Source organism: Lathamus discolor, chromosome 5, assembly GCF_037157495.1.
Source record: "Lathamus discolor isolate bLatDis1 chromosome 5, bLatDis1.hap1, whole genome shotgun sequence".
Classification (NCBI taxonomy): Eukaryota; Metazoa; Chordata; class Aves; order Psittaciformes; family Psittacidae; genus Lathamus; species Lathamus discolor.
In genome coordinates this window covers 15,529,865-15,553,415 of record NC_088888.1, presented here as the reverse complement: position 1 = coordinate 15,553,415, position 23,551 = coordinate 15,529,865, and the positions used below count along the sequence as shown (strand labels likewise).

The 23,551-nt window shown below is 38.9% G+C and overlaps 1 protein-coding gene across 22 annotated transcripts in view; it reads right to left on the bottom strand.

Moving 5' to 3' along the window:
* Positions 1–23,551, bottom strand: part of ESRRG (estrogen related receptor gamma) — a 464,785-nt gene that overhangs the window by 94,047 nt on the left and 347,187 nt on the right. For all 22 annotated transcript variants that reach the window (XM_065679881.1, XM_065679878.1, XM_065679888.1 and 19 more), the window contains one exon: positions 19,885–20,001. In XM_065679881.1, the coding sequence (XP_065535953.1) occupies positions 19,885–20,001 (117 nt within the window). The remainder of the gene's footprint in view (positions 1–19,884; positions 20,002–23,551) is intronic.

Sequence of the window (23,551 nt, the reverse complement as noted above, 5' to 3'; positions counted from 1 at the left end):
ACCCACACACCTTTTAAGGGGATATTAATGTAAGGATTATTTATATGAAAAAGGTTGTAATTTTATACCCAAAATCTCCATATTCATGGAATCATAGAATGGTTTGGGTTGGAAGGGACCTTAAAGCTCATCCAGTTCCAAGCCCCCTGCCAGGGGCAGGGACACCTCCCACTAGAGTAGGTTGCTCCAAGCCCCATCCAACCTGGCCTTGAACACTGCCAGGGGTGGGGCAGCCACAGCTTCTTAGGGTAACCTGTGTCAATGCCTCACTAATGTCTAATCTCAATCTCCCCTCTGTCAGGTTAAAGCCATTCCCCTTGTCCTGTCCCTGCAGGCCCTTCTTCAAAGTCCCTCTCCAGGTTTCCTGTACCCCCCTTAGGCACTGTAGAAGCTCTAACGTCTCCCCTTAAAGAGACTTCTCCAGGCTGAACCAGCCCAGCTCTCTCAGCCTGGCTCCAGAGCAGAGCTGCTCCAGCCCCTGCAGCATCTCCATGGCCTCCTCTGGACTCACCTGAGCTTATCCAGAAAATAATGAGTACCAGCTTCTGGAAAATAACCACTATACATAGACACTGGCTGCTGGTAAAACCAGTTTCAAACAGCTTAAAACTTAAGGGACTCAGCTGACCAAAGACCTGAATGAAAATCTTAATGATAGGCAAATACCCACACAGAGCTTGGTCTTTTGATACAGTGCACAACTTTAAATACATCATTCTTATAGACTTGTTTACTCAGAAGACACCCAGCCTCATTCTTCATTTTACTTTTTCTCCCTCTTCCTTCTTAAACACAGCAAATCTTAAATTGGAGTTTGCATCTCTTTCTTTTCAGCATGCAACCAAAAGGTTCAACTTTGCTATAGATGAATAGAGAGGAATAAAAGAGTATCACTAATTAGTTAACACTATCATTTTGCTCTCTGGAGGGATCAGGATTTCAAAATGTTGTAGAAACATGAAAAAACGAAGCACTGCTATCCACGTTTCCCAATATTCAGCAATACCAAACCATAAAAGAAAAATACGGACTGAATTTTTTACTTACAGAACATTATCTGCATACAGTGTTTTCCATGACTGTAGAAACATTTTCATCCTTCATAAAAAGACTCATATTGATAACCAGGCTGGAAGTGACAGCATCGTTAGAAATGCTCATCTTGTTATTTATCAATATTTAATTGGCCTTCAAGTCCTATTTTAAAGGTTCATAAGATTCAGAAGTAAATGACATGAACTTCAGGATGTTTGAAGAACTTTTCCTTTCTTTCATTTACCTAATTCCCAATCTTCTGACTCCTTTCTCTTCTTGCCTTGCTATTTCATCTTGATTCTCCACCAAAAACAAAAGCCTTTGTTTTGGGAATAATTCTTTTCTCCAAAAAAAGATTTTTGTTCCCTAAATTTTTTTCATCATCTTTTCTAGAGCAGAGAATCCTCATTTTGTCACTGACAGAAAAAACAAGACACCAAAGGACTGTAATGTTAATCCATGAATGACTGTGAAGCAAGTTGATCTGCTAGAACTACACACTACAGAAGTACTACCGCTGCATTTTTCTGCTGTTTTGCCCGAGTCCTGCCACTTTGATAGTCAATTCCGCTTCTTAAAATACCAGATTTAACTCAGTTTTTACACTTCTATTCTGCTCCATCTAGTGGATTATTGATTTTTGCAACGAATGCTGCAACAATACTATTACAATATAACATGCTGGGTTAGCTATTAGAGCAAGGGACCATGTTAAAATGATTATTTTTTTGGCTTTAGATGAAACAAATTAAGTCACATTCCTGGGTACCTGGATAAGACTATAGGATTCTGGCAGCATGTTCATACAACATAAATGGGAAAATGGTGTCATTTAATTATATCACTGAAATAAGACTGAGTAAAGGACAGGCCTTGATTATAAGGGACAGGTGGCAAAATTTCTCCTGGTGCTTGCACAATTTACTAGGTCAGTCCTGGGGAAATAAAAAGATTATTCCGTGCCTGCGCTGTTTGCTGTAACACTGATATCCTCCAGGCTCCATAGCCTAGATTTCAGAGTTTCCTTCCTGCACTTGGTGATAGGCAAAATTAAGTTACACGCTTGATAAGCTGCTTTGTTTGCACAAGATGAGTAATTTTATTCAACTCATGTCTCTTCAATACAAATACAGTTTTGGGTAGATTTTCTTTTATTGTCACTGCTGGTTTTAATACTCTCTTTACAAACTCGTGTTCAGAACTGCTAACTTTTCATAGGTATGCTTAAGGTAATAAGAGTTTGATGGATGAAAGGAAAAGTTAGGTAATTAGTCCAAGCTCATGAGCAGTTAATTTCAAACCAATGCAGCTTTTAATGGTAAGAATGCTTGTTGTCTTTTCAAAAGCCAATGTAAAAATACTTAGCCAACAAAATCTCCCACATCAATGAATCAATAATACTTGTTCATATGTGGAATCATGGGAACCAACAAATGAAAGACAATGCTATTTAGGCTAGCTGTAGGATGTGTGTTCTGTGAAGCAATTTACAGCATAAGAAGAAATATTAGTCTCCCAAATCACATAAAGTTACTACGTTATGCTTGGTTTCAACTATGAACCTAGGTGGGAAAGTATTAAAAAAGGGCCTATCACTATAAAAATTAAAAGTCAACTGAAATGTTAAGCCCAGAGTTTTCCAAGTAAGTGTGGCAGGCAGGTTGGAACTAGATGATCTTGAGGTCCTTTCCAACCCTAACTATTCTATGATTCTATGATGAAGTGTGGGGTTTTAAAATACTTATAATTTGTTTGTAGATTTGATTTTCTTTCTAACAGCTCCAGTAGTTAGCTGTAACTCAATGAGATAATACTAATTCCAGATCAATTTGCTTTTCAGGACTTTATTGTAATAGGACACAGCTATATAGCATATTCTATCAAAGAATCTTGAGGTGTTCCATAAATATTAATTCAATAAGCCTCACAACATGCTGGTGAATAGCTCCACATTATTTTATCTATTATATTTTTGCTGGAGGCACACAAAGTGACTTGCTCTGCAATAGAAACTAGTCTTGATTCTAATCCACTAGATTTATCCACTAGAACTATTCTCTGGCTGCCCCAGATCAACAGCAGCTTTGTCACTGACTTCAATGAAGTCCTGATTTCATGGCAAAACAAAGAATTCTTCCTTAATAATCTGAAACTGAACACTAGTTTTGAGGTTCAACATCCTGCATTACTTCATGTATTTTCAGTAAGTTTCCTCCTAGAGACAGATGACCATCTTTATCAGAGGAGCAGTAAATGTTTTTAAGATTTTAAGCATGCATACAATTGACCTGATATATTGTAACAGCTCTGACAATATGACAATACAGTCCTCTGCTCTGTAGTGCTGTAATTCATGAGAGTCACAGTTCTGACTTTGCAAATAGGACTGCAGCCTTAATTTTCAGGAGTGACTTCCATTTTTACATTCACAATTTTGCAATCACCGTAGTTGTGAGAACAGTGATATGCATTAGGGTAATTGATTGTGCTTTGAAATCAAGTAATCAAATGAGCATCAATTAAGCCTGCAAATGTTTGAAGCCACAGAACTACAATTATTTTTTTTTTCTCTTGAGAGGCTCTCAGCAAAATACACTGGGCAAAGCTGTCTTCTTCACAGATCAGCCTCACACCATGTATTTAGTGGCTATATTAAAGATTCAGACTGTGTGATAAATTAATTTAATACTGAGGGGGTCTATACATAACCACTTTCTATTCCAAGATCTCACTTTATACTTAACAACCAAATCCAACAAAACAATACGTATATCCTACATACCACAATGCCTCGCTTCTTCCATCTGACCCACCAAATGGAGCTGGAACCTGAACAGAGATGCAGGCTCCCTTGTGCAAAGGGAAGTCAGCATGGGGGAAGTCAGACGTCTCAGGGCAGAATATAAACGAGCCAATGTACACACACTGCTGCCACCAACATCTAGTTTATATAGTCAATTTATATGGAAATTCCAGACCTACCCCTCCCAGGCTTCCTGGAAATGCCTTACTCCATTCAGGATTCCTTGTATCCTATTCCTGCAGGAAGGTATGTCACCATACCTTTTCTAAAGCAAACTTGGATTTCTTTTCTTAGGAAACAGAGTACCATCAGTTCCTTTAGGTTTAGAGCACTTACACAGATTTAATGCCCCTCTCTGTCTCAAGGAATGAAAAGGTATCCCAGGTCCTGGAAAAAGCTCTCTGTTATGGCAAGTCTGTTGGACAAAACATCATGAATGCAGAAACCCCTTCTCTCCCTTCCCACATGCTCATGGACCTGTAACAGAATACACTGCAAAAGTGAGAAATTAAACATTCAAGTGAAGAAACTGAGGCACAGCAGTGTGATCACCAGTATGTTACAGAACAAAGCAACCACGGACACTATCATTTATCACTCTCTTGAGGTGTGAAGCCAGATCAAGCTCTTGGGGTACTCACAGGAACATCTTTGGCTCTAGAGTTAAACATAAGATAAGTAGGAAGCTGTTAAGATCTGTCAAAACAGGCATTTCAGTGTTTGCACAGAAGTGTGCCACTATAGAGCTCCAGAAATTTTAAGGGCACTGTAGAAACTCCAGTAGCCTGAGCTCCAGCACGAAGGTACATCAGAAAATGCCACAGTTCAATCAGCAGGATTTCCCAGGGACTGCCACTTTGGATTAAAGCCGATAAATTCCACCTAAGTCCCCACTTCACATAACTGGAGTAGCTTGGTAGAATCTGGCATCATTTCATATTGGGTTATTGTTATATATACAGAATTCCCTTAATCTCAGGTTATCATTTAACAGTCCAGATTAATATTAAAACAAACAAAAAATATATGTAAAATTCCTAGTCATTTTTAAGTTACAAGAAAAGGAAACAAAAAAACAACTGGTCAAGACTGACTACTCAAGCTGAATGAGCAAATACTCACCACAGTGGATTATATGTGGTGCTTCACTAATTCTAATGAATCTACCAGGAAAACCCCATCCTGCAATAAGTGTTGGCAGTACTGCATTTTGAAACTGCAAACTCCTGAGGCACAAACCTGTCTATAAAACTCTTGGACAACTAAAGGTGCTATAAAAATAATAATGCATTCAGCTTTATGCAATTTTTAGCTAAAAAATAAAAATAAAAAAAAAAAAAAATCAGTAAATCCCTCCCTCCTCCATACAGTTACTACAGAAATTCTGTTCTATTAGGGCAATATACATATTTTTAATGCAAAATTTCAATGGGAACCATTTTTATAGGCTACTAATAAACCCTTTAAAATAGGAATTTATAATGGAAAGAGTGACGAACCCTTAACTACAGTGTATGCAACTATAATAAAAAGAATTAATGTAGTCAATTTGTACTACTGTTCTCAGAACAAAAAAAACCCCTCTATTTCAACTGCAATCCTTTCAACAGCTGATTGGCAAGCCTGTCCATTTCTAGTCTGCAGTGTTGTCAGTTGTCTTCAACATGATAATGAGCCTGTCACCATATTCAAATAGCCCTGTGACAGCATGTTTTGTGAGCATGACATCCACTGCAAAGGGTCTGTCAAAAAGCACCTTTCAGAAAATGAAAAGAGAATGCTTTTCTGATGATAAATCTAGTTTCCTCATAGCAAAAAAGAGGGAGATTTTCTGTCTGATTTTGTCAGTGTTGTGTTGCATTTGTCTTCAACTCGCCCTGCGTTCTGACGCATAACAGTTTAAAGTTATCTGTAAAGACAAACTGAGAAACAATAATGTTTTTGGAGTTCACTGGAGGCTTTGCATAAAACAGCATTACTGCTGACTCTCCATCAAATTACACCTGGAAGAGGGAGAGAATGGCAGGGGAGGCTAGCTTGTTATCAGAAGCAAATAAGGCTCACAGTAAAGATCTCAAAGTCTACACACTTCGTTTGTTAGGGTCTTCACTCTTTCTCAAACAACCTGTTAAAAAATCTCCTTTGCTATGTGTGGTCCTACTTAAATGTGACCAGGGTGCATGAAATTCCCTGGCTTTCAGACCAAATGGGGGAGAACACGTGCACAGGCAGAGGTCTTCAGGACTGTTATGATTCAAGACTGTCCTACAGGCTTCAATGCAGTACTATGTATTCCACATCCAGCTGCCACCAGTGGTACCATCAGCCGTGGAAATTTCTTGGCAACAAGGATTCCTCGGCACATGTGTAAGCATCCCCATTAATATCAAAAGGAAATATACAGGTGCATCGAAACAGTGCTTTATTTATCCTGTTGGCCTTAATTTGACTTCACATTTTAAGATTCTTTTCAGCAGTAGCTGACTGAGGAATCCACATATAAAGGGAAGTGTTACAAAGAGAAATGTAAAACACCAAACTAACAAGCAATAAAGCTTTCTCTCAGTCACTAAGTGAAAAAAAGGTGGCAATGGCTGGACTTTGAAGTCTCAGGCTGAATGACACCTTAACCTAGGAGAAGAAGTTCCACTTACAGGTGTGTCTCTGACACCACGTGATTTTTACTGAGCAACCCTTGTTGTCTCAGGTTAAATACTGTAAAACGGGGATATTACTGCCTACATTACAGGAATGCTTTAGGACCTAAATATCCTCTTGAAAATAAATTGTTGACATGCTCATGATACCTTCACTACATAGAAGTCACGCTGCACAAGCCAAATGCATTTCAAAGTTGAATTTGATATTAAACAGCTACTATGAGTGTGAAGGTACAACTTACCTTCTTCACCTTCAACATTTGCTTTTGAAAGGACCTGTGCCGCTTTTGTCTTACAACCTCCATTATTTTTTCCCTTCCATTTATGCATATGAACAAATACAATACCCATATTTATTCTGCCTATAATTCATGATTAAAATTATGAGTGAATAAGGAATTTGATTAAGATGAGTCTAACAAGCTGAGGCAAGACAATTTTACTGACAATCAATTTAATTTATTTTGTTTTTTTGTTAGAGGAGAACTTTATGTAGAGGAGCTGCATTTTAAATCTGGGATATACAACATTTTGTTCCACATTTGATACTGCAATCCAATATACCTGGTAACCGAATAAATTGCAAACGTAGAATTTTTAAGCATCCAAGTGAAGGCAACTAATCATTGAGCAGTTTTAGACTACACAAATGGACAACCAACATTAAACATGACTGATTCTTAAAGTCTTCATTGCTCAGCTGGAGGGAAGTATTACAAGGCCAAAAACCAGAGCCGTGGACAGCTGGCTTTGTGCAGTACCCTTTCTCTGCCTCAATTTTCAAGCCATCCATTCTGGGGCTGGGAAGGAAGGACGGAAGGAAGAAAAGGAGCAGGGAAAATAATACAAACTAGGCCACACAAATGTATAAAGTAAGCTTGGGTCTCCAGGACTTCCGTTGTCTCAAGGAGTTGTCACCACCCTGAACCCTCATTAAAGCTGAAGAGATGCCGGAGCAGCATTAAAATGAATGCAAAGCATTTGCCGCAATCTTCTGCTCTCGCACCACCTCCAAATGAAGGCAGGCATTGCATAATCCAGGCAGCCAGAGCTCCTGACAGGTGGATGATTTATGTTCATAGTCGGAAGGATCGGAGAGCCTGCAGAGGACACAGCGTGAGCAAGGTGGTGGCGAGACAGATGCTCTCAGTGGGCTTGCAGGGGCTGGCAGGCTCCAGCTAGCTCAGGTACAATTTGAACACTTTAGTACTGAACTCATATCGCCTAGATTCCAGCACAGCAAGATGCCATTTACAATATTATGTACAGTAGATACACTATCAAACCTATCTGTGTGCTATTTATCTCTCTCTATTTGTGTATATAGACACACGCACAAAATATATGTTTTTACCTACTCGCAGCTGAGCTTACTGTGTTCATGCTCACTTTGTGTATGCGTATTCTCCGTTCAAAAAGAAAGGGCAGATTAGGACAAATTCTGCATTGTTACAGCCACGCAGCACAAATGAAACCACCAGAGTTGAACAGATGTAAGTGGGGGAAGAATTTGGCTCTAGCTCTCAGAGAGCAGGGAAAGATCTGGGATACTGAAAATGCTGTCAGTATTTTAAGTGCATTTGAGAGCTAGGAAAGAAAATGACCAACATCCACAGGTCCAAATGCATTTATTTACATGTCTGTAACGCACAGGAAATGGTACAATGACACTGTTCTGCAGAAAATGCATAATATAACGAAAGTGACACTCATGCCATCTACTTTTTTAATCTTTCAATTGAACGAATTCTTCTGTGTTACTCAGGAGTATCTAAAAGTCCCATCCAAAACTGCAACACCATTTCCATCCATGTAATTCAGCACCAAAAGAGAAGCTATGTGTAATATGTGGTGGGCTTTGAACTTACCCTTCTGTTCCATAAGCAAGACTGGTAGATTAACCCTTGCCCCCCAGTAAGATATTATACCCGCTAGTGGCACACAACTATATGCTCATTTGTTCTTTAATATAAAAGGTGAATCCAGAACTAGATTATTTTACCTTAAGCATATCAACAAAATAAACAATTCATCTGCCTCATTTCAGACCTACCACATTTTCCAATCAAACCTGTCAGGTAAGTATCCAGCTTTCAGGGCAAACAAAGAGTTAAAGCATTCAAATGTGCACATCACAGGTTATCTGGGTTGAATCTGGGGCTCTGCTGACTCTCAACTCCTTTCTACTTTAACAGATGGGGTCAAAGGTGGAGCTACAGACGAGAATTAAAGACACATACATCCCTTTAATCAGATAACACATTAAAAGACTTGCAAATTCCCAAGAAGCCACTTTACAGGCACGTGTCATGGGCTATTCCATAAAGGGGGAGGGAACTGTGGAGAACAGAGAAAGAGGACTTATTTCAGCTCACCAGCATTAAAAAAGGCAGGAAATTAGTGAAGAAAAATGGGAACAAAATGGGATGGATTGCTAGCACTCAGAACGTTTTCTGATTGCACACATCTCCCTAGAGAGGAACTCCAACATCTGAAGCCTCCACACTCTGCATCCAAATGCTTCTGCTAACTTCATTAAGCAGTCATGTTTAAGAATACTTCATAACAAGTACTTTAATTAGAGATGAGCTGAATTATCTTGCCAGTATGGATGTCTCCAGCAATACCAGGATGTCCAGAAGTAAATACAGTCATTCAGCCTGAGTAGTACTCACAAAATAGTGCAGGTCAGTTAATGAGAACCTTAATAAATTAATGATTCTCTTTCCCACCTGGACAGAAAAAGACTGCCTAGAGGACACATGCTTGCATCAACTATTTTCTGATCAGCATTATTCTGCTGCAACTGCGGTATGAAGAGAAAAAAGAATAGAAAATTCATGAAAATGAGAGAAGATAAAAAGTGAAGAAAGAGACTCTTATGTCATTTTAGCTAGCCTGTGGCTTTGTTCTCCGATTACTGCATTCTTTTGCATCTCACACAAGACCAAGCAAGGGGGCACATGGCATGCTCCATCAGACAAAAGCATCAGCAAGGCCTATGCCTGCACACAACAGACTCAAAGGTGGTCCAACTTCTCTTTTTGTCTGAAATAGAGTCAGATATTTGTGCTTTGGGGTGATGCTCCTGAGGGGCTGTTGAAAAGGTAGAATCTACTCAGTCCCTTTACAAAACCGTTATACTTAGAGCTTCCCTTCTCAGCCTGATCTACCAGCTGAGGTATACATCGGCAGAAACTTTTCTAGTACACCTTTGAGTGAGAATTCACAAAACCAATACATTTAAACTGGTATTTTAAAACAGATTTCTACTTCTTACAGTAAACATTCTTTTTCCCATTTCCATTTTTCACAGCTTAATCCTGCCTTGAAAGTGGAAGCTTAAGAGCTTTCATTGAAAGTTTTGAGAGGGAAACCAGCAAGTGAGTTGTGAACTTACAAATTAGTTTAGAGCAAGACTTCTAACATTCGATAATCTGGATCCCAAGTATATTTATGCCATCTATTAACTCACCTTACCTTAATTTACAACCTATACCTAGAAATGGAGTCACCAGCCATTCTGGTGGCTTCTGACAAGTATGTTCCTCTTCACACGTTTCGGTGGATAATCCATAGGGTTGGCCATGCAATGAAATCTTAAATGCCCATTTCTTAAGCTTCCACTGAACTACTGAAATTATGAAAATGAAGTAGAACTTAGGAAACAGAAGACACTGGACACCTTTGTAAATCCAACCTAGTAGGCTGTCTGAAAAGTGACATGTGGCTGCACCACTGTTTAACAAATTATATAAAACCAATCTGTTGACTGACTCAGACCAGAATGAAAGACATGGCCTGTCTGGAAAGCCCCTCTTCAGTCAGCCACCCACAGGACTGGAAAAGGAATATTAGAAAGAGACAAAGGGCAATGATGATGCAATAAATAATTTTGATATGGCTGGCTAAAAATGACAAGAACAGCAATGTTGTATGGACTAAGAAAAAGGAAAGATAAGAGACAAAAGTCAAGGATGATAGTCTTGTTTTGTTTCTTGACTCCGAGGGTCTGCATGCACTCAGCATGCATCAAGATACCAACATTCTCTCATGTTAGTCAAGCAGTTTTGCTGCAAAACAATTAAGAGCACACCAACAATTCTGCCTTGGGGGGCACAGACTGGAGGTAAGCTTATTACAGAATGGTATCACGCAAACTTGCTTTTAGAAGGCATCTGAAACTTTCCAAATTAACTATTTGCACAATTAACTGTTTTAACGTGAACTGCAGTAAGATCCTATGTGAGCAACTTGTACGAAGTGTTGATTTTGGATCTGCTGCACTAAAACTGCAAATCAAACTGACATCTGATCTCATACCTGCTGATCCTGAAGACTAAAACCAGATGCTCAAGAAGAGAAAAATAGATAAACATATTAACTTTAGTGGGACAATAAAGAACCAACAGGAAATACTGACATTATATAGTAAGTGAATATATTTAACATAGGTTGTGTTTGACTTTCTCCAGAATCATTCATTTAATAAAAGACTATTGAGGCTTAAAATAAAGCTACGTTTTTAATTTACAAAGATTAATAGCTGTATTAAGTCAGGGAATCAGACTCCCCCCATAGTTTCCTTTTTCTGCTATGTAACTACTAAAAAAAAAAAAAAAAGAAGAAAGAAAAAAGCTGTTTAGATGAGAACTATTATTACAATAGCTATTAAGCATGGCAAAATTTGCCATAATAACAACTCACTGCTGAAGATGACATTTCAGATTTCAAGCTGCTGACTTTCAACCACAAAAGTCACATTTCAAACTGCAAATGAAAGAATACTGCAGTCTCACACAGTGACTTGGCAAGTAAATGTGACAAAGACTCACCACTGGTATAAACACCTCCAGCCTGTAAAAGGACATGACTGACTAGAGGGAAGACCCTGGTTTAGTTACATTAACATCCCAATAAACTGTGTTGACTCAAACGTTTTCTTGTAGGACAGCAGAGATTTCAAAGTGTGAAGTATTTGAGGGAAAGCACTATATGAGGTCAGAGGTAACAACTGCAGATGGTAGTTTTAGTGCTGCTCAACACATTCATCACATTCATTGCTTCGGCTGAGTGAAGAGGCCAAGAGAGTTCCCCGGCCTCCAAGTTTTTTGGTGCCAGTCCACCCCAAGCAGCAAAGCTCTGCCTGTACATCTGCCACATCAGTTCTATTTAGCAGCACCCACACCATTTCAGCGCTTCACCCCAAATAATCCTACAATACATACTGTGGTTTCTACTATGACTGCACACAGCAAAAGTCTTACTGAGGAGATTCAAGTGCTGCCCAAGTAAGGGCTAAGTAGAATACAAACAGAGGTTGGCTCCAAAGTGGCATTTCAGAGATACACATATGTATCACTGCTAAATGCACCTTCTACCCGAGATGCTAAACCAATTCCACTCAAATAGGGGGTGTACAAATATCTGTAAAGAAGAAATAGAGAAAAGTGAAGAATACAAATAACATTAACGACACTTTTTACAAAATGACCCCTATTAAATATAGGGCAGGACCCATTCAAGCACTCTGCAATAAATGGCAGTGCCATATTGATGTATGTGCTTATGGGTGGCAGAGAGACCAAGAATGAAAGGCAACTATTTGTCTGGAAGCTCATGGGAAAAGATGTCGTATCATAAGTAGTCCTACATACTTCAGACTTGTCGCTACCTTACCGTACGACTTACAGTGCTTCCACTGTACTTTCAGTGCATAAGCAAATATTCACAGGACTAAATCCACTGAATATCTTATTTTAAAAAATGCAATAATAATTTCTAGATAATTAGAAAAAAGCTTCTTTCTTATTTTAGGATCAAAAGAAAATGACAAATGAGGATGTTCAGTTGACAGTTTCAGACTGTACTAATATTTTCTCATCACAATGATTAATTTTTAAGGGTATTCCAATTTAAGTAGACCTGTGGAACTGCAGAACCTACTCCTTCTAATTCTGAGGAAGTAATAAGTAAGGTATGTACACTCAAGATAACTCTGATTTTAATCCCATTCAAAATCTTTCAAACTCACTATTTTTAATAACAAAACTACAAAATAACTACTGTCTGAATGCACTCTTTGTTGATGCCTGCCTGACCCTGCAAACCTGTACAGTCACTGCAATTCCCACCAGTGACAAATGTGGGTGCAGAATCAAGCAGAATCAGATAGCTGATCTCAAGGAAGATGCAGATAAATATGCCAGCAAATGGCTTTGGCCACAGATCTGCAGATGCTAACGTCAAGAAAAGTACATTCACAAATGTGTGTGAAGCCAAGAAATGCAAATAGTTGTCAAACACAGACGTATAAATGATACCGCTTTCTCTACATTCACTTCATACCACCTCTTTTATGATAGTGGAGTAGTATAAATTGACAACTGCAAAACAGATTTGTATCCGGAAAGAGAGAAATCTTTTTTGAAGACTGAGCACAGTGAATTGCTGGGAGGTCTCTGTTTCATTCCCAGTGATTACGTTGACCAAAACCACTCATAGGCAGAACATAAACCAGACTGGCACAACACTGCAACACAAGCACTGCGAGAACTTCTCAGGTCTACAGCTGGCCTTAGCTGTAGGTACTCTGGTGTGATTTCTAACCCCAGAAAGCATACTCACACCTCCAACATTTGCTTTTTCCGGAGTATTTTTTAAATGGATGAATAGAAACGCTCGTTCCTTGGGCTCACTATAAACACTAACCTGCAGCTGAATAGTTTGTCCTTCCTCATCAGTTACAGAGACCAGGTAGTCCTGAGCCATGTTTTAGGGCAGACAAATTGAGCTGTCAGTTCTAATGTGTGAACTGGGCTATCAGGCCACATTTTGGTTAGGAGGAAAAAGGCCTACTTATGAACACCAACAACACTTAGAGATTAGTTTCTAGTGTTTCCAAGGAGATTTAACAGGTCCCAGTAAAGATTAAACCAAGCACAGGTTGAATTAAAGAAACGAAAGGGAGAGCACAGGGACAGAGGGAAATAAAAGGGTGGGAGGGGGAAATAAAAGGGAAGGGAAGGGAGAAATTGAAGGGAGGAAGAAAAAGCGAAAAGGTGGAAGAAAAGGGGGAAAGGAGTGACAAGGAGAAAGGGGGGTGGAAAGGATGAAAGGGGGAGAAAAAAGGGAGGAAGAAGGGAAAAGAAACACCTCGAAAAAAATATCTGCACTAGAAACTGAACTCCCTATACTGAAATATAGAAAAGGGACACTATTCAGAAGAGACTTCAATAGAAGACACGATGTGTTTACTCTTGTAACACAAGAGCTTTGTTTAATATCCTGCATTAATGAAGGATCTCCTGAAGTGTAGTATCACAATAGAGAGCATAAGAAATAACACTGAGGTCAACGCCACTCTATTAGCTATCATCCTGTAGAGAAATATTTCCTTTGAATACCATTAGTGCTTTCTCCTTCCCTTTGTTCTTATTTCTGAAGGCAGCAGAAACTAAAACTTCCTCCACAATGATTTCTGCTTTCTTCTTGGCAGACTGATAGTATTAGACTTGTGAGAGAAATTTACCTTGGCAATGTCTTATGCACAGGCCTTTTCAAAGGAGATGTTGTTAGGAAGAATCCTATTAAGCAGGCTTTTTCGCTAGCCTCAAAACACAGATGATAACACATTTTTAGTTATAAAGAAAATGGCTTAATTTATCATTTTGAGAGAGAATCCATTAATCTGCTCCTGTGCATATCACGCATCTCTTTACGTAAAGAGTAAAGCTGCCTGTTCTCCTTGCTGTATTGGACTCATTTTCATAGATTGCCAAAACCAGAAAGGATCAATATGATAATTTAATCCGATCTGCTGCTTAACACAAGTCAAAGATGTTCACACAGTAATCTCTGCATAATAAACTCAGTAATTTACACTTTAAAACACACATACCCCTTTAAGAGGTATTCTTATATCAGAATTAATTTTCAAATTTGAATTAATGAAATCTCTTAAAGTGTGAAGAAAAAATACTTTAGGGAACCCCAGTTTTAGCATGTTAAGAAAAAAAATAATATTAACAATCTCATATATTACAGTACCCTGACCATCTCAAATATTCAAGTATTTTAAAAACTGTCAGCAATAGCTTTTATACACATCAGTGCCAAATGAAAAGAGATTAAAACACAGAATTCCTTTACACACAAGGCAGGCTCTGACCACTGCCTTAGGGGTGCTGAAGTCACTTCGAGGGACTGTGTGAAACCTTTTACATAAACCAAGTAAACATAACTGAGAAGTGTTAAGGGCTACTCAGTGGGGAGCTAAGTACAATACACTAACTGCACTACTATGATGGAAAGGTTTACACTCAAGTCAGCACTGACAGCTGATAAGCTTGGAGAGTTTCTGTTCATTTCCTGAGCTCAATGACTACTAATATACCAGCAAAGGTATAAGGTTTACAGACATGAAAAGGTATATAGCTGATTTACCCATAACAGAGACTGCTGAACCTGCAAAGAGTAATCTGATGTAGCTAAGCCAGTTTCCATTAATAGCAGGTGAGGCTATGGCCTCCCATTTTCAATAGCTGGACTAATTAAGCTGGAGTTCTGTCACTCCTTCTATTCAAATTGGGTACAAAATGACTGATGGTCATTTGCAAAGGCCACCCATTCCTAAGGAAAATACAAACTTACTTATGTGAAGCAACCCAAATTTTCTGCCATTTCACAATGGTATGATTTAGTTTTCAAATAAACTTCAATTTGTTTCCTTATGCATCACCCAGTTATGAACTACACTTACTGAAATAACAAGAAATGCAGGTCAGCCACTGCCACTGCGCTGCACTGCACTGCCACTTTTATCACCCATAAAACTTCTGAAATCATTCAGGTATCTCAGGTATTGGAGATGAGAGATATATGGAAGATGCTTTGGTGTCAACAGTCCTGTGTTAAGTATGAACTAGCACTGCTCAGAACCAAGAGCTACAACAGGATACAGTATTTCAGACTGTCTAACTAAGCTGCCTTAGTGCCACTCAGTAGGTTCCCCTCTGAACTGAAGTTTTTAACCTTGCTACAGTGTAGAGACAGATAAAGCTGAAGCTATGGCTTTGCCTCCATGGAGAAAATAGAAACCTACAGAATAACCTCCTGGAAAGACAGTTATATGAACTCAGCATCTGAAAGAAAAAATGATTTTATTTCGGAATAATTAGTCCAGCGGAATTATTTCACATGGGCAGCTATAATAAGCTTGAAATAGTATCTTCTATCAGAGACACACGCCTGTAAGGAGTCCCACAGAAAGGACATTAAAAGGCATGCATACAGTACTAATGGAAGACTAAAAGTAGAATTCAAGCAGATCAACTAGCAGTAGAAGAATGCCAGTTATTTACCCATGATTTCCCATATCAACTTACATAGTTTTACATCCAATTTCCTTCTTAGAAAACCCAAAACAACCCCTTTATTCTCACTCCAGGAAAACAGCTTAAAGAAAATAACTAAAACACCTGATCTTGCATGTGAACACAGATTTAATTCTACCACTTACAGCAACCACCAAAGTGTGATTAAACAGAACTGAGAACTAAAGAATGTCTTAAAAGCGTTAATTTTTAAAAAGGGCAAATTGTTGTTTCTCCCCCCATCCTCGTCCCTTTTAGCAATTGCAATATTATTTAAAGAAATCATTGGCGATACATTTGAAAAGGTTCTCCTTAGAATACACAAGAATTTTTATGTTGCTTCATCTGTTCTTGTGAATCTGAGAGAATCCACCAAATCACAAGCACAAAGAAACTATTTCAAGAGAAAGAACCAATTGTGATCTTTGAAAATGTGGTATTTTTTTTTTATAGCACTGTCACTCAAAATTGGAAATAGAAAACTGCAAACTTTCTTGCTTAAAAGTGTAAAAAGAGTAAAGTGCATTCTGCTGTGCTGCCAACAACCTTTACCTAAGAAAGGAAATGAAAATATGACACCGTCATATTTATCATGTGCTTAAAAAAGCTCATCATCATCTCCTGATGCTTTAGTACAAAGCATAACGTATACTCAGAAAAAGTCCATACACCTAGACTGATGTTTTTAAGTAACAGTCCATGGGCTAAACCAAAGTGCTCCTCTGGATCAGTCTGTAGCTAAGTTTCTTGTGCTACTGAACAGGAGAGGCAAACAGGAGACAGCATTTCAATCCCACTCCAGCTCAGCACAGTGTGACATTGCTTTACCCTTCCTTCTCTAGCTTCTAGTCCACAACTTATAAATTGTTAAGGATCTTGATGTAGGTGCTGCTGGCTATGCCCTATTGCCACTCTTGAGAGTATGTAGTGGAATTTCACACTCCACCCTGTATTACATGTGACAAAAAATCCAATTCCCTCCCAAGGGTTTGACCCCAAAACTCGGCCCTAAACTCTTAACACTGGGTCTCTTGCAGAAACACTGAATGTTGGATGAAAAGCACCATTATCTTGCCACAATAAATGATTTAACATGCAGCTGTCATAAGAGAAGCCACTATACTGCAAGTGGCTTTCAGACTGTCCTAAAAGCAAAAAATAAAACTCAGGATCTTTTCCCAGGCGCTGTGATTTCTATAATGAATTTTACATGACAACTCACAAAATGAATGAAAAGTAATAAAGGCTTTCCAAATGTGAAGAAAAAAAAGCACAATAACTGTTTCACATTGAAAAAACTGTTTCTTGAGGAAAATTTCTAGAAGAAAACTCCCCAGTAACACAGTAAGATTTCTGGAGATAATGCACACTTCTGCACCTGGCAGATGTGCGCTTCTTGTAAAGAACATGATGCTCCTCTCAAAGCTGCTTAAACTTGATTTTATTTCAGGTCTGCAACAAAATTTTTTTTGTAAATAGATTTGGGCTGTCAATTTCCAGGCATGCTGTGCCATCAGCATGTAGAGACTGCTGTGACAAACGTGGAAGCTGCAGCAGCAAATTGTATTATAAACTGGTAATTGAATTGAACAGGTTTACATTTGAATAGATTTACTGCAGCATGATCTCTTGACATGCTGCATGGGACTGAAATCCTTGTCTGTACATAAAGAAACATTTAAGATACAGCAGGAATTAGCTCAGCTCAGTGCAAATCCATGCTAATCAATAAATTTACAACACCTTACCCATGAAAGAAATAAGCATATCGTCATTCTTCGCTCTGTGCATAAAGGATGCAGTCAAAGCCCAAAATTCATCTCCAGACTACCCCATAGGTAAAAACATCACCACCTGTCTCCAAAACTACTTCTACACGAAAAAAAGAGAAGAAATATCTATTCCAAGCACAGTCCTGAAGATGCACTATAAATCGGAGTGGTTTCAAAAGTAAAAGCAGCCACTAAAACAGGAAACAAACCAAAACACCCTGGGTTTTTTAGGTTGTCCTATTATGTAGCAGGTAAGCAATACCTGAAAAGGAGATAAACTAACTCTCCCCTAGATGAAAGACTCAGTAATTAGAAAGTAAAAATCTGTGTTTTAACAGAAAAACTCACATAAGGTCCCTTCCAAATAAGAGTGGAAGAACTATAATGTGCCCAGGAGTGGGGCTAACAAAGGAATCTTCTTTTCAAAGGAATTAGTTATTTTGGCATTTCTTTGTTCAGAAAAAGGTATGTACTTTTAGGGTAAAAAATTTATGAAATTCCAATTAAGAAAACTTGTGGGGCTGATTTGCATCCATGGACAATGATCATGGATGCAAAAAGCCTGACTCACAATGTGCATCTGAATTGTCTATCTAAATTACCTCAGTTACCAAAATCATATGCAGAAATTCAGTAAATCTGTGCATAGTTTTGGTTACTGAGGTAATTACTCATTTGTAGAAGAGCCACATCATTTCCTCGTGCAGCCCAGAAGCTGCACACAGACTAGACTCTTTAAATATATATGTTAATGGATATGCAATGGTGCCCTCAAAATTTAAAAGAAAATGTCTAAATTAATTCACCTGTATGTACTGTTGGTAGCACTGTTGTGTTCAAACAAGTTGCCCAATATATCTGTATATTAGGTTACCAGCGATAAGGGGCCTTGACTTACTAAAAGATGTTAAGAACCACGGTCCCTCTCAAAAGATGCCATCCTCAAACATTCCTTTCTTTCTACAGTTTATCTAAGCATCACAATTACACCTTTAAGTAACTAGTGGTTACTTAAACCCTCCTAGTGGTCAGTTACATGAGGATTTTGGCAAGTAATGAAACCTTCCATCACCACAGGAAGAAACGGTCAAATCCTGCCATTCTTACCGAGGTAAAATCCCCACTGAATCTGACAGTAGTTTTGCTCAAGTAAGACTAAGGACAGCAGGATTTGGCTCACAGGATCATAGCATCTGCCAAAGCAGTTGCACAGAACAAGGTTTATTCTTAGTAAGTATAAGCCAATAAGAATATGTCTGTAGGTATGTGATATACCTAATTTGTCCATCATCTCTCCACCAGTCTATGTTGTTCTTGGATTTTAACCTAAGAGCTGTATACTTCAACCTGTTTTAAAACACCATTAAATGATTTGCAAAACCCAGCCATCTGTTAAAGCTAACTTTTTAAGCACTGACAAAGCAAAATTGCATGGGGCTATTTTAAAGCGGTTGCTTAGCACAAAAATACTCTTCACTGGAGGCAATATTTAGAAAACTTCACATTTGATTTTATTTTAAAAGCTTATCTAGCTCAGAAGTCCATGACAACTTCTGTTATTCCTTCTTGGTAATAATAGTGCACTACAATAAATTTTTTTTTTTACACTTACCTATTATTCAGTACCTTCAAAATGCAACTAATGAATTAAAAAGTCAACATATACTTACAGTGAGGGGCAGGGGGCTCTCATATGCTTTAAGAAAGAAAAAAGGGGGGTGGATTCTCTTCTTCTGTGTGCCATTATTTGCTTCAGTGTAGTTACAGTAACTTCAACAGACATACTCTATATTTATACTTGTTAAAGTGAGAAGTAATCTTTCATTTGTCCTGAGCAAATGAAGAGTAACAATGGGGAAATAAGGCACAGTGTGTGCTTCTGTCAGAACAGGGACAGACTGACAGTGGATAAGGAACAGAGGAAAGAAGCCTTTGAGAATTCATGATGGAAAATGAGAGGATATATTCTGATGATTATTCTGTTAGTTACCTGCCGAAGGAGACTGGATGCTGGGGTACATTTCGCTGTACTACAGATAGAAATACTCCAGAGAAGATGAACTGTATGTAGATATACTGTGATTCCACAGCTTAGAGGCAGACTGTCAGGGAGAGCAATCATACATGAAAAATGCCTTTACAATGACTGATTAGAACACTCACCGACCTCTCTTCTTTGCTGGTTGCCCTACAATTGCTTGTGTTTGCAGAGAGATACATATTGACTTGCTCAGTCTTACCTTCTTTCAGCATGCCAACTTTTAGACACTTCATGAAGCGGCAGGCTTGGCAGGACTTGCGTCTGCGCTTTGTGATTTCACATTCATTCGTTGCTGGGCAGCTGTACTCTATGTTACCTGGAAAAGGAAACACAGGAAAAGAGTGGTATTCAGGATCTCTGACCAGCACAATGGATATATGAGTATGCATGCAACTGATGTTGTGCTTAATTTGGGAATGTATCAAGAGTAAACAGTGCTATAGAAAGGAAAGACCTTTCATGTAAAAAGGAAAAGCCAAGTTTAAGGATAGCATCAGGAAGAAATTCTTCCCTGTGAGGGGGGTGAGGCACTGACACAGGTTACCCAGAGATGTTGTGGCTGCCCCATCCTTGGCAGTGTTCAAGGCCAGGTTGGACGGGGCTTGGAGCAACCTGCTGTAGTGGGAGGTGTCCCTGCCCCTGGCAGGGGGTTGGAACTGGATGAGCTTTAAGGTCCCTTCCAACCCAAACCAGTCTGTGATTATTATTGCTGGTAGAATAATAGGACAAGGAAACTTTACCATTTATAGTCTGTACCAAGACACATGCATCGGCTCCTAGCCTGAGCACTCTTTGTTTCCCTTTTGCCACCAACTCAATCTTGCTTTGCCTAGAATATGAATAGGAAGCTGTTGTGCTTTACTGCTCAATCAACTGTAACGAGTATTGTGGAGCTTCACCCTTCTTCTTCCACAGCACCAGGCACCGTGCTATCAGGCAGGGCTAACCAACATTGCTGCCACCACATCTAGCACGTTCTACAGCTGCCATGATCTCTCCCCTTCTCTCTATACTTTAAACAGAGTTCTTGAACTGAGAGGCATCAGAAGGAGTGTCATTACTACCAAACTATCAGAACTGCAAAAACTGGGCTGATACCTCTGCCTCCCCCAACATTCCTTTAGCCTAGAACTAGCTAGATCCTTAAACGTGAGCCCTCCTGGGCAAAACAGTGTCTCTATGGGTTTTGCTATTGCTTAGTAAATATTACCTATCCTCAAAACGAAAATAAATAAATAAATAAAGCCTGAAGACAAATGGGTAAAATACATGAGTAATTTTCATACAGTTTTTTAGGTCACATCTTTGGGTACCCAAGACCAAATGGGAGAACATCTGTTCTCTTTTGCCCCAGTACCCCTGCACTTCTCATAGAACATCTTAGCTCAGCTTATCCATCTGCCCAGCCACGCATCCTATTGCACATGACTACATTCAGTATGACAAGACTTTGCAGCCATCACAAGTTTCACCAGGAAACTGACTTCTAAATAAAGCATCTTCCCCATCAGCCTGTCACATCTTGCTTTAAAGGTATTTCTTTATTTTCTAACCCTTTCTCCCTGTGATTAAGTGCATTAGTATCTTAATGAAAATGCATTCTGTTTATTGCCCTCTTGGGAAGCAAGAGGTCATCACACCAAATGCATAAATTGTCATCAGAGGCAGTTCACGCATAATTGCAATTTTGCTGCTCCAATGTTGGCTGCACTCAGGGTCCATCAAAGTCCCCTGAAACATGTGCAGATTCTAATAATTAGCATTGAGCCTGCCTGGGACCACAGCATTGATGAAATATTTCAGAGTTAATCACACTTTGTAAACACTGATTTATATTGACTACCTTTCTCCAGACTGATGTCTCCTCATTAAATATCACATTAGTGGATTGCAGGATTGCACAAAGACTCAAATGCTCAACAACTGCTAATTCAACAGGAAGTAATACTTAAACCACTTACATCTATTGAAAATTGGTTAAGTATTTATGATAAAGGAGGTGGTACACGCTGCAATGTGTATTCTGCCAGTACAGCATACTTTGCACAACCTTTGAGGACTTCGTGGGCTTTCTTCCTCCTAAACATTGCTGCATAACTGACTTAACTATGCTGATGAATAAAGCAGATCTTGGTACATCTGAATGCTAATGGTTCTTGGTGACAAAACTCAAACTTCAGCTTTGTCTTCTTCCCCTTCCTTACCTCCTGAGAAGAAAGTTGGTTAAGGATACAGTGGGTAGGAAATTCAGCACAACATTTCCTGCAAAACTTACTTCCAACGTGAACTGGTGAAACTGGGAAATAACAATTTTGCAAGGATACACAGGAAAGGGTAGAAAGTGCAAGCTTAGGAAAAAAAAAACACATTACCCTTTCACACACTGAGGCACTCTTAGTGAGGCACAACCGCTACACAGGGAGACCTTCAAAGACCTCCACAAATTGTATCTAATTAACTTCATCATATTATATTAATAAATGTATTACTATCCCTATTTAAAAAAAAAAAAGGAAACAGGGAATCAGAGCTGCTTTGGACAAGATCAAAGATATCTTTGCACAAGGTCAGAAACAATCTTCATCTAAAACAAGACTGAGATTACAACACAGAACTTCAACCAGCAAAGCTCTCCACTGAGGCAAGTGGGGCACTCCCACTATAGAGCCCTTGTGCAAAGGTGCAGATGACAAAGGTATGGATGTCAACACTACAGAGTAGTATTCAAACCCAGTAAAATACAAGCAAGACTGCTTATTTCCCAAAGCAGACATTTCTAATGCATACCCTGCCATTCCAGTTTTGTGCAAAATCCTCTGAAGTATGGCAAAGATCTGTAGTGTGCAGCACATTGCACAGAGACAACGTAACTTATTTTTTCTGCAAATTCTTGCCACCTAAGAACTCTAAAATGAGCTTTCATTCTAGTCACTTAAATTCCAATACTTTAGCTCAGAGGGTGGATCTTCCATCAATTCAGGCTGTTTTGCTTTAATGAATTATATTTTACAGTAGATATTCAATCTTAGTTTTTTATGTTAGCTAAACTTGGAAGATGCTGGAGAGTTCCTTCAATGAACTCAGCAGAGTTACAGTAACTGGGTTTATTGCTGCAGCAAAGATCCACATCTTACCAGTGGCCATAGCTAGTTTCCCTAAAGTGTTCCTGCATTTTAGAATACTGCTAGACCACAGTAAGAGTTCAAGGAAACTTATCCCTTTGTCATCACTTCATATATGAATGCAGTATTTTCTCAAATATCCCATGGATACACTTAATTTCTGTTAGTGAGCTTTCCTTAGAAAAGACAATCCTCATGGAATTCTGTGAAGGGTATGTACAAAATGTGTTTTACCTAGCACTCAAAGTATCAGTGGATATGTATTTGGTAAAAACCTAAAATTACTGCACAGTGCAGGTCACTATAGCTCTCACAATTTATTTACTTCTATACACCAAGAATAAAGACACAAATTATTTTAAGAGATGCCTGAGAATCTGTACAGCTTCACAGGTACTCTACACCTATTCAGTATGCTCAGACCTGCATTTTAGTACAATGAGGTAGATTCAGAAGTAAGCCCTACCATTTCCTTGTCTACTGCATGATGCTAGAGGCTGGAACTGAGCAGCTAGTAAGAATGCATGCTGAGTTTGCCCAGCCCTGTCAACAGTTGTAGAAGAAGCTGTGTTACACAGCAAACAAAACCAGCATGGCAGTTCCGAGTCTTTAAACTGTGCTGACAAGAACAATCGAGCAATTTATAATATCTCCTGGCTGGTTTTCAGAAAGGACTGGGCTCTGATTACTTATTTCAGAGTCTTTTGTACAATTAGTTTGCAGGCAATATAATTTTCTCACTTA